The 12,265-nt window shown below is 38.8% G+C and overlaps 1 protein-coding gene across 3 annotated transcripts in view; it reads left to right on the top strand.

The window, feature by feature from the left end:
* Positions 1 to 10,520, top strand: part of NOX1 (NADPH oxidase 1) — a gene marked incomplete at both ends in the record, with an annotated part of 376,148 nt that extends 365,628 nt beyond the window's left edge. For 2 of the 3 annotated variants that reach the window (XM_080910673.1, XM_080910671.1), the window contains 6 exons: positions 1,140 to 1,232; positions 2,181 to 2,416; positions 2,585 to 2,747; positions 4,346 to 4,492; positions 4,678 to 4,802; positions 10,394 to 10,520. In XM_080910673.1, coding sequence (XP_080766799.1) covers positions 1,140 to 1,232; positions 2,181 to 2,416; positions 2,585 to 2,747; positions 4,346 to 4,492; positions 4,678 to 4,802; positions 10,394 to 10,520 — 891 coding nt within the window. The remainder of the gene's footprint in view (positions 1 to 1,139; positions 1,233 to 2,180; positions 2,417 to 2,584; positions 2,748 to 4,345; positions 4,493 to 4,677; positions 4,803 to 10,393) is intronic. The other variant, XM_080910672.1, reaches the window with a different exon arrangement.
* Between the last annotated feature and the right edge of the window lie 1,745 nt (positions 10,521 to 12,265).

Below are 12,265 nucleotides of genomic sequence, written 5' to 3'. Positions count from 1 at the left end.
TATGTTCATAGCAGGTTTATTTATAATAGCCAGGAGCTGAAAAGAACCTAGATATCCTTCAACATAGGAAGGGATACAGAAAATGTGGTACATTTACACAATATAGTACTACTCAGCTATTAAAAACAATGACTTCACAAAATTCTTAGGTAAATTGATGAAACTAGAAAATATCATCCTGAGTGAGATAACCCAGTCACAAAAGAACACACATGGTATGCACTCACTGATAAGTGGATATTAACCCAAAAGCTCAAAATACCCAAGATACAATTCACAGACCACATGAAGCTCAAGAAGAAGGAAGACCAAAGTGTGGATGCTTCAGTCCTTTGTAGAATGGGGAACAAAAATATTCTCAGGAGGAAATTTGGAGACAAAGCTTGGAGCAGAAACTGAAGGAGGGAAAGCTTTTGATTTTTTTTTTTTTTTTTTTTTTTTTTTTTTTTTTTTTTTTGTGTGTGATGCACTGGCAAACTGCTGTCTAGGAAGGTGCTGTCAACAACCATATGTGAACACATGGACTGCTCCGAATCCCAGTACATTCTGGACATTTACTGCTGAACGTTGGCTTCCAACTATAAACATCAGCATCCAACTTGACAGACTAAAGTGTTATTGTGTGTGTGTGTGTGTGTGTGTGTGTGTGTGTGTGTGTGTTTGACTCTATTTACTTTTGGTGCTTTGTGGTTCCGGCTGGGATGGAAGTCAAGTTTTGTGTGTTTCTATATATATGTACATGTGTGTGTGTGAGAGTCCCCTTTTGATAGTTTAGTATTTAATTATTTGCTTTTTTCATTTTTTAAAGAATGGACTAGTTTTCTTAGATTTTCAACATTTTACATTTGAATATGATTTAAAATACACACATATACCCTTATGCTTTATCTTTGCCATTTGCTTCCTGATGACTGACCTGTGAATTTCAGAGAATGACTAATTTCATTAATGAGATTGACAAACAAAACCATTGTTCTGTATTTGTTCCCATTCTAAACTTCGTTGAAATTAGTGGCTTGATCATGATTCACAGTAGAGAATTTGAGACATGCACTAACTGAAGAAATGAGGCGCTACTCAAATAAGTCCTCAATGAGCGATTGAAGGTTGATTTCACTCTTTCACCTGTCTTTGTGTAGTCTTGGAAGTGGATCCTCATGCCGATTGCTTTTTATATCTTTGAAAGGATCCTTCGCTTTTATCGCTCCCAGCAGAAAGTCGTGATTACCAAGGTAACGGCATATACATTTTCCATTGCAGTGATAAAAGTTGTGTTCTACTCAAGTGCAGAACTAAATTGTCATGTTCACCCTGAAGGCATAACAAGGATTTTGGAGGAGGAAACTTGCTTAGTGTGTCCAGTACTGGACAAGTCTAGGAAATAGGGTTTTGGCTGGAACAAGTCTTTGTTGCAGGATACAAACAGGGGACAGGAGGCAGATCTTTGCCCACATATGTATTTTGTTTTGTGCACATGGTGATTATTTAAAGGTGGACTGAGACCGATAGTGATAGAGTGCTTTTCTAATATGCTCAAGGCTCTGGAACTGTTCTTGTGAGCTAAACTAAACTAAAGAACTGGGTACCAATGTTTAAACAAACCAGATGGCAGTTTTCCTAGGGACCGGGGAGATGGCTGAGTGATTAAGTTTACCCATAAGGAAGCACACTGTTGCTTGTAAGTCCAGCTCCAGGGGCTCTGACAACTTTCTAAAGAAAAGCAATTGCTTTAAAACACCACAATAGGATTTTATTTAAGTATGAAGAAGAATGAAGTAATTTACAGATGAGAACTGGAGATTATTATGTTAAGCAAAATAAGCATTTTTCTTCTGTTTGCAATAACTATGAATGAAATATAAACATATAGAATATAGAAGCTATATATATATATATATATCAGTGATATTTCACAATCATTTTGCATGATAACTAAAATATAATAATATTAAAGGTTTTTCTTTTGCTTCTCTTGAAGTATCAGGATCCCTGACAACACAGAATCTCACTTCCACACAGCAACCATTGTCTGGAGCTAAGTTGTAGTTTAGGGAGCGTTTTCTAGAGAGGACTTGACCTCATACTATAATTCAGAAGCACTCAGGTTTTACGTATCTATTTAAATGTCTGTCCTTGTTGTGTTTAGAGTTTGCCTCTAATAATCTATGCTTCATTCCCAGGTTGTCATGCACCCATCTAAAGTTCTGGAATTGCAGATGAGGAAGCGAGGCTTTAGCATGGAAGTAGGACAGTATGTATTTGTAAATTGCCCCTCCATTTCCTTCCTGGAGTGGCATCCTTTTACTCTGACCTCTGCTCCAGAGGAAGATTTTTTCTCCATTCATATAAGAGCAGCAGGGGACTGGACAGAAAATCTCATAAGGACATTTGAACGACAACACTCGCCAATGCCCAGGTAGGTCCTTGAGACCTTCAGAGACTCAAAACAGGATGTAATGTAACAAAAAAGAGAAAACAGCTCCTTTCTGAAATGCAAGTCTGTTAAGAAAGTTTCTGAGATGATGTTTGAGCTCAAGTATGGAGATGAATCTTTAAGCAGGCATTGTCTTTTTTCATTTGCCAGGATTGAGGTGGACGGTCCCTTTGGCACAGTCAGTGAGGATGTTTTCCAGTATGAAGTGGCTGTACTGGTTGGGGCAGGGATTGGGGTCACCCCCTTTGCTTCCATCTTGAAATCTATCTGGTACAAATTCCAGCGTGCAGACAGCAAACTCAAAACAGAAAAGGTACATTCCCACATTTTACTACTCCCCTGGCCTGGGACATTATAGCCTGAGTTCTTATGCTTGGCTATTGGGCTGGAGAACCTATCTGGAGAAGGAGTGAGACATAGGGCAGGGGTGGTTTCAAAGGAACTCTATCAGGGGATGCACTAGGCAGTTGATCCAGCTTGTTGCTACATAACTGGCCTCTACACCATGGCAAACAGGTTGCATGGTCCAGGCTGCTAGAGACCAGTCTGTATCTTGTCAATTCAGACAGAGGCCATAAAAGAGAAACACCCTGTCTGGTGGCTTCTCAGCTCCGTCTGTAGTGCTCTAACCTGTTGGTATATTTGTTTTTAGCTATTTTATTGGGTTCTTCTATCTCCTACCCTATCAACACTTACTCCACCCTAATCCCTACCAACCCCAGGACACTAAGTAGGAGAGAAAAAAAAGTGAGAGGGGAAAGGGAGTCAGACCTCTTTAGAATACCTCCTGCTGATTAGAGCCATTTGGTTCCTTGGGGCAAGTTTAACCTTTGTTGTCAGGATATCTCCAACTTCTTTAAGCATGGACAAACTACATCAGCAGGAACCAGAAGCAGTTGGGACAGCAGCAGGAACAGCCACTGAAACAGGCCCTCTGAGGACTCTTTCATTTATACCCTCTCCAGAGTCCCTAGAATTAAACTATATGTAGCTGGCAAAGATCACACCCCTGCTAGTGCAAGAAGCAAATCATAATCACCTGCCTCTTATCCCACACCTGGGATTCAAACAAAAACATACTCACATAACTTTTTTTTTTTTTAAGAAACCAAAATTCTCACTACACTAATTCTTCAAATTAAAGCTATTTAGCTTGTTGCCCAAGGTTGTTCCCATTAAATCATTTTTAAAGTATCCTTTTATAATCTGGGCAGAACACCTTTTAAGGCCCATGATAAAAAGAAAAAAGAAAACCCCCACATCTCAAGCTAAAAACAAAACCAACTCAAAAACCAACCCCCCCAAAAAATTCCCCTTCACTTCTGAAAAAAAAGGGGGGGTGAGTATCTTTGTTCTTGCAATTACTTTTATGAGTTGAATACAAGATTTCTTTCAATTTGCAGTTCTATTTTTATTTACATAAACTTTAAAATTTTTACCTTGAACTTTTTCTTTTCTCTTTTTTTAGTTTATGTTCATTATACATAGTATTATTTCATAATGACATTTTCATTAAAGTCATTTACTACGACCATATTCACTCTTCTGCTTTGCTCTCTCCAGCCCCTGTCCCCTTCTTCCCTGTCCCCAAATACTCCTCATTCTATTTCCATGTTTCCTATATGAAACAAAACTTAGGCAATATTTGGCTTTCTGATTCTCCCTTATTTTGCTTATCATGATGAGCTCCCAGTAACAAATATGACCTTGGAAGGTTCCTTCTGTAATGGAAATTTGTCAGAACTCAAACTAAAAGTCTTTCACTATATGTGATTCATTACTCTTCAACTTGGTCAACAAATACAGATTATCTGTATATATATATATATATGTTCTACATATACACCTGTCATCACAATGTACATTGTGAAGGATTCTTAATAAGGGTATGGATTCTTTTGCTCATTTCAGATCTATTTCTACTGGATCTGTAGAGAGACAGGTGCCTTTGGCTGGTTCAACAACTTATTGAATTCCCTGGAACAAGAGATGGAGGAATTAGGCAAACCGGATTTCCTAAATTACCGTCTCTTCCTCACTGGCTGGGATAGCAACATTGTGAGTTCATATAAAACACTGATTTCAAAAGCAAATGTTAAGGCAAAATATAGAGCATGCATACCAAAATAAGTATTCCTTATCCTTTCTTACCTGGCCTCATCCTCACACTGAAAGTTAAAAGTAGCTTACAGAAGAAGCGGCTGTCAAACTTGGGTTTTCTAATTCCATATTTCTGTTTCCAGGCTGGTCATGCAGCATTAAACTTTGACAGAGCCACTGACATCCTGACAGGTCTGAAACAGAAAACCTCCTTTGGGAGACCAATGTGGGACAATGAGTTTTCTACAATAGCTACTGCCCACCCCAAGTAAGTACCTCGTTCTCTAGTTAAAGGAGTCTGCAGAATTCAGATTTAAGTGGATTGAGCACACCTGGGACTGAGTGGACCCTCGAGATGGATTATCAGGGAAGGGGGTTTGCCACTAAGACCTACATGGTAAGAAAGAACAAATTCCTTTAAATTGTTCTCTGACCTCCAAATATGAAATAAGACAGTCTGACTACTCGTTGAGCTCTGACAGCTCCACACACACATGCATGCACACACATATACACACACCCACACATAGGCTCTTGCACACACATAATAAGTAAACAAATTTAATAGAAAACTTTAAGAATGAGGACATTTTGTCCAGGGTTTTAGTAAAATAAAGGGCCATAATCTTTCCAGGATCTTGTTTATTGTCCCCATAAGTCTCTATGGAATGAGCAAGGCGAAGAGACTTTGCTCCTAAAGATAGTGCTGAACAAAACAGAAAACTGGAAAAATTTATATACATATTTGGGGTGGAGTGCTCAATGATTTCTACATAAAGTAATATGATTTGGGGTGTTTTATCTAGTTCACTGACCAACAGAGCTCAATGTTTTGAGAGAGCATTTTATTAATCCAAGCTGGCCTCTACAATTGCACATAATCTCAATATATAGCCAGATGACAATCTTGAATTCTAGATCTCCCTGCCTCCATCTTCAGAGTACTGGGTTTACAGATGCATGCCATGACACTCAGTTTTCTGGAGAATTTTGAAACATATTAGAGCATACAAAAAAAAGTAGATGCTCTAAAACTCGCTGTTCCAGTGGGGGTAAAAAGAGGAGGGTTTTGGTGACCCCCTGAACAAGCCGGCTGGGGAAGAACATTTCACAAGTGTTACTCACTAGTTTCTGTAAATTCATCTATTACTATTCCAGAACAGCTTGAAAAAAATGGGAATAAAGTTATTGTTGGTTATTTTTTTTTAACAAGGTTGACATTCAAAGAAGAAATGCAGAGAATTAATTCAAGGTAGATTAATGCACTCCAGGAAACAGGCCTGTGAGCATCTCAGAGAGAAGGTGTCAAAGGTCAAAGGACTGGAGGGACACAGGAAGTGAACAGTAAAGTCTTCATGAAGGCAGTGGTGAGAGTATGTAGTGACATAAATTTGGGTGATCCTGGGTCTCAACTCCCGTTTTGACACTTTCCAGTTAGGGTAAATGGAGCTAAAAGTCCCTCCGATCTTTGGAGTTCTTGTCCACAAATGGGGACCTTAGTAGATGCATGCCTTATTCATTTGTATGGTTGTGATGAAGACTGAGTCAATATACAAAAGTTTCATAAATTGTAAAGCAAAATGTTAGCCAAAGGCATTATGCAATTTCTATGTTGCCTGTGTTGATCAGGTGAAGCTCTTGAGAGGGAGTGAGAAGATGGGGAATGAGAAGAGAGGGAGGAGAGAAGGTGCAGAAAAGAAGGAAGGAGGAAGGAGAATGGGAGGAGTGGAGTATTTAATTTATTTGCTTATTTATGGGTGCCATCATATCTTCATCCATATGTGCCACTGTATTGTGTTTTCATGTGTCCCTTTCAACTACCCCCAGTCCCAAACCAAATCTCTTTCTTTCTGGGGATAGTTCCCTATTCTGCTTTCCCATCATATTGCCCTCTGAGAAGCAACATTGTAAAGGGCTGCCTACAGAATATGGGGAGGAGTAATGAATGATAAGCTGGGATAATGAATATGGGTCAAGAGAAGTGCTGTCCCAGAAGTCAAGAGAAAAACTATTTCAGCAGCATGGGCATGGGTGTTGGAATGGCATGCTCAAGAAGTCCTCACTATTCAGTATTAGGATGGTGCTCTGAGTGTATTTTAGAGACAGGACAATATCCAGTATGTAAGAGAGAGGAAGAAAATGTCCACAGCAAAAAATGAACAATAACACATGTTGGCAAGAAATTGGAGAATTTGGACTTTTACTATATTGATTATATAGGGATGTGAGACTGCAGCTCCTGGAGAAAACTTTTAACAATTCTTCAAAGTATTAGACATAGACCTATGTGGTCCAGAACTCCTGCTCCTTGATATATACTCAAGGGAAATGACAACATAACTCTTCCTGTAACTTCAACTTCAGGAAATCTGATACCTTTTTGGGACTCTGCAGGCACATAGAAATGCCCTTGCTCCTACATGTGTACATAATGTTTAAACATTGAAAATTATTAGAAAAAGAAGGGCATTTATGGTATGGCAATATATGTAGATCATATGATTATGTAGGGTAGGGTGGTATGGTTGGGATGAAATCAGTGGATTCTAATGTAGACAGTTTCTATTGGGGGATGGAATTAGTGATGATGGTTTCATAGCTTTGCAGTTATATCAAAAAGCACTAATTGTACAGTTCAAAGGGTACACTTTATGGTACATGAATTACATCATTTTTTGGTTTAAAAAGAGAAGGAGAAGTCAGAGAAGTTGAGACCCATGGTTGTATTTAGTCAGGGTTCTCTAGAGTCACAGAACTTTAGGGTAGTCTCTATATAGTATGAGAATTAGTTGACCTACAGTCTATAGTCGAACTCCCCAACAATGGTCAGCAGCAGCTGTGAATGGAAGTCCAAGGATCTAGTAGTTGCTCAGTCCCAGAAGGCAAGCAGGTGAAAAAAGAGAGAGCCTTCCTTCTTCCAGTGTCCTTATGTAGGTCTCCAACAGAAGGTGTGTCTCAGATGAAAGGTGTGTACCACCATGGCTGGATCTGAGACTTGCTTTGTCCCAGATGACCTTAAACTCAGAGATCTCCTTGCCTTAATGTCCTGGGATTCATAGCCACTATGCCTGAAGATCTCCATGCCAAGATCTAGGTCAGAAACTTGTATCTCCCAGCCTCAAGATTAGGATCATGGGTGAGCCTTCCAATTCTGGATTATGGTTCACTCCAGACATAGTCAAGTTGAAAACCAGAAATAGCCACTACAATCCACCCCTTGTCAACTCGACACAAATAACATCTCATGTCCACATGAAACAATAACAAGGTCATGAATACACCTTACATGATATAACTATTCCTGGTACAATCACAAACACATTTGTAAATTACAATGGGACAATGTCCCTTGGGAACATTTTTTTTTTAGTATCTCAACTTAAATAACAATTGATGTTAAAGAAACCGGAAGAAAGACAAATGTGTTCTTAATAAGATGAAACAGAAGCATTCACATTACTTTACAATTCTCGTTTCTGCTACTGGTTATGTGGCCTTAGCTGGTATTTATAACTACCTTCCTCTATTACCCTTTCTGTATTTCCTCCATCCTCTGCAAGCACCTCAGCAGGTCTTGGTTCTTTTTCAGGAGGAATGACCCATTGTACAGTTCAAAGGTTGCACGTTATGGTACATGGATTACACCATAATTCAGTTTAAAAGGGGAAGAAGTTGGAGAAGTTGAGATCCATGGTGTAATTAGAAAACTTCGATTTGGGAGAGAACCCACTTTCACAGGCACATCAAAGTTTGGGGTGGGACCAGGTCTACAAAAGACAGTTTATACAGCAGTTAGCTCAGGCACACTAGTATGCCTGGTACTCATCTATTCATTTTATGTTTTTCATTCTTAGAACAACCCTGCAAGGTAGGTTCTATTTTTATTCTCAATTTCAAAAAGGGAAAAGTCACAATTAGGATGTCAGAGCTGGCCAGGCAGACTGGATCTGCTCACAGCAGCTGAGATGCATCAACCCACTCCCCTTAGAGACCTCCATTCAGGAAGTCAAATCCTTCATTATTTGGCAGAATAGAATTTGAAGAATTTGAAAATGAAACAGAGTGGGTGTATTTAAACAGAGAAGCATATAGCACATGGACAGTATACAATCCCAGGACGCAGGCTTCTCAAGAGAGTTGTACCTAGATTTCTTTATAATGACTATACACAAAATCCTGTCCTTGGGTTATATCCCTGAAAGGGTATAATTGACAGGGTTTAATGATTAAGGAAAGATTAAAATGGGGAAGTTTAAAAACTGAATTAAAAAAAAAAACCACACAAGTTTCTTTACTTATTTTCAAGTGTTTGTCTTTTGTAAATGATGTTGTCAGGTACCTTTATGTGGTATGAGATCCAGGTGATGACACAGCCAAAGTCAAGGTGACACTCTAGTCCTAAGTAAGCACAGTCTATCCAGTGTTTCACTGTTCCTGCTCGACATGTCAACAAACAAACACCTTGCAGTATCTCAGTAGGTCATTTTGGCTTCATCATTTGGGCTGAGGTTTCTTCACTTAGCAGGAAAGGCAAACTAGCTCTCAGGGTGAGGTGCTTCTTTCCCTGCGTTATGTCCCCTTACATCCGGGTCTTTCTCTTCTGCCTCCACCATGGCCCCTATCATTTGACAACTGCATTGCACTACATCTCTTGTGTCTCTGTTCCCAGTACAATGGAAAAAGGTTGAAAGGCTGAGAGCATATTTAAGAATTGGGAATAAAAGTTTAAGAAAAGTTTACTTGGAAGAAAGTAGAATTTTAAACAACTGAATTTAAGTTTTTATCTATGCAATTAATTATATACCTGTTTGATTATATTTTCATATGTGTCCATAATGTATTTTTAATTTCTTTGAAATTAAATCATTTCCCCCAATTCCTCCCATGTGTCCCTTACTCTCTTTCAAATTCATGGCCTCTTTTTCATATATATATGTAAGTGGCATCCCTCCATGGCCTCTGCATCAGCTCCTGCTTCCTGACCTGCTTGGGTTCCAGTTCTGACTTCCTCTGGTGATGAACATCAATGTGGGAAGTATAAGCTGAATAAACCCTTTCCTCCCCAACTTGCTTCTTGGTCATGATGTTTGTGCAGGAATAGAAACCCTGACTAAGACACCATGTGTGTTCTTTTGTGATTGAGTTACCTCACTCAGCATGATATTCTCTATTCCCACCCATTTGCCTAAGAATTTCATGAAGTCATTTTTTCTAACAGCTGAGTAGTACTCCATTGTGTAAATGTACTACATTTTCTATATCCATTCATCTGCTGAAGGACATCTGGGTTCTTTCCAGCTTCTGGCTATTATAAAAAAGGCTGCTATGAACATGGTGTCTGTGTTATATTTTATATTATATTTCATGTATATAAAATATATATTCGTGAAAAAATATTTCCCCTAAATATAGAAACATGAACAGCTTAGTCCATTTGTTATTTGTATGATTTCAGGGCTGACCACTTAGATTTTATCATATTCACTTCCTACAGCCTTCTTTTTCTTGTACCCCTTTCTACTCCTGATTTCTTTAACTCATCCCTCTTCTACTTTCATGGTTTTTTACTCCCATTCGGTGACCTCTCAGCTGCTTCCAGGAGTATTGGCAAGGTACCAGTGGCTCCACTGGAGAAAATGATGACGGCTTTCCTCTTCTCAGCAACCAGTACTACCAATAGCTCCTCAGAGAGCTAGGTCCTTGGGAACCCAGCCTGCCCCATTTCAGGACAGAATCATGATGGACCCAAGCAGCCACTGAGTTTTTGTTATTGTTGGGAGCAGCAGAGGCCGTTATACATTTCCACCATTTTCAGTTTGCAATTGCATCCAAGTAATTACTACTGCTTTATCCTTACAGGTCTGTGGTGGGGGTTTTCTTATGCGGCCCTCGGACTTTGGCAAAAAGCCTGCGAAAATGCTGTCAGAGATACTCTAGTCTGGATCCTAGAAAGGTTCAATTCTACTTCAACAAGGAAACGTTCTGAACTGTAGGAAGCAGTACAGCCGTGCTTCTCCATTTTCCTTTTCACTAACTGTGGGTCAGCTACTAGATAATCCTTTGCCTCACAAGGACTTCACTCCCAGCATACTCACAACTGCAAAACACATGAACTGTTTTTATTGGGGGAGGGGATTGTAAATCCTTCTGGGAAACCTGCCTTTAGCTGAATTTTGCTGGTTGAGTTGCACAATTTAACCTCAGGTGTCTTGGTTGATAATCTTCCCTCCCACTTGTCCCTTACAGAAGATTTGTAAGTAGGGTGACTTTTAAAATATTTATTGAGTCCATGACAAAACAATAATCATAAATAATAAACATAAAATTACGAAGAATCCCACTCCCATATCCTACCCACTAAGTACATTGTTACACATGAGCTTATCCAGTGTGACCCACAATTTACACTTTGTTAAAATAATTGAAAGATTTTCATCTTTGCTTATTGAACAATTTTGCTGACTTTCCCTAGTAATATCATAAGTATATTAACTAGAATCAAGTTTGTATTATAGTTAGAAGCCAACTATATTGTCACATTGTATTGTTTGAAATAACGAAAAACTTGACCTTAGATCATGGGATAATTTAACAGATGCTCTTGACATTTTTTGTTAGAGGGACTTATGAATGTGTTATAAAAAGAAAATAAAAAGTTATAAACTTAGCACTAGACCATCTAATCCATACCATTAACTGATCAAGTGAACAAATCTGTTTTCAATTATCTAGGTACCTGTATCTTGAAGGATCAGTGGGATCATTTTTTCAGTCATTGGTCTGAACATAATAAAGGCAGATCATGAACGTGGGGTAGCTAATTATTACAACAGTAAAAAATAACAGCAAACAAACAAACCACTGATGAGTGTTTCCATAGTGATGAACTGGGATGCCACTGCTCTTGTCAACTTATTCACCTGAATGCCTGCTAACCAAATTAAGTTTAATGAGGCTTTGGGAAAATGTGCTGAATTTCCAGGATATGGTTTCTATTCAACAACTTTTTCCCAAGTAACTTCAGCTTCACTTATCTTGATTTGGAATTGGTTGTGTAAAACCCAAGTTCCTAACTAGAAATACTTTCCTCTTGGTCTCTACATCTAAATACATTGGTGCTTTTAAGTCATGACAGCTACAAAATCAACACATCAAGGACTGCTTATGCAGGAGGCACAGAAGGTAATGAAAACAGTGAACTGCATGCATAATTAACGTCTTGATTGAACTAGGGATGAGTGGAATAGGCAGGAGTGCTTGCTGTTTTGCACTTTTCTTGATAGCTTATAGTATGACATATCCAGCACATTTTCATTAGAAATACATGGAGAAAAATCTCTCAATTTTAATATCTTTGCTTTCTTTTTCTTGGCAATGTAAGCAATGTAGTGTTATGCTATGCCTTAAGTAGTGATTTTAATTCACCTGCCCATAATCCTAATGCAGAGGGTAGGGTTCTGGGAATACAAACAAGCTCACAATTAGTGCTAGTAAACGTTACTAATTATTAAGGCAACTCTTCAAACATCTTGAGGTCGACCTGGTAGAGAGAAACCTTGTTTCTCCTTAATGCCACCATGGGAGAACAAAAGGCATGGCAACCTGCAGTTTAGACAGGCTAATGGCACTAATTACCTTCCAAGTAGGTAGTACTTTGAAAGAAGCAGGCAACCATAATGGGCAATTTGCTGTCCTGCTCTATACTTGGTCCTCTTAAAAGACTTGAAAATG

This window comes from Micromys minutus, assembly GCF_963924665.1.
Source record: "Micromys minutus genome assembly, chromosome: X".
NCBI classification, from domain to species: domain Eukaryota; kingdom Metazoa; phylum Chordata; class Mammalia; order Rodentia; family Muridae; genus Micromys; species Micromys minutus.
This window is presented reverse-complemented; position numbering and strand designations above follow the sequence as displayed.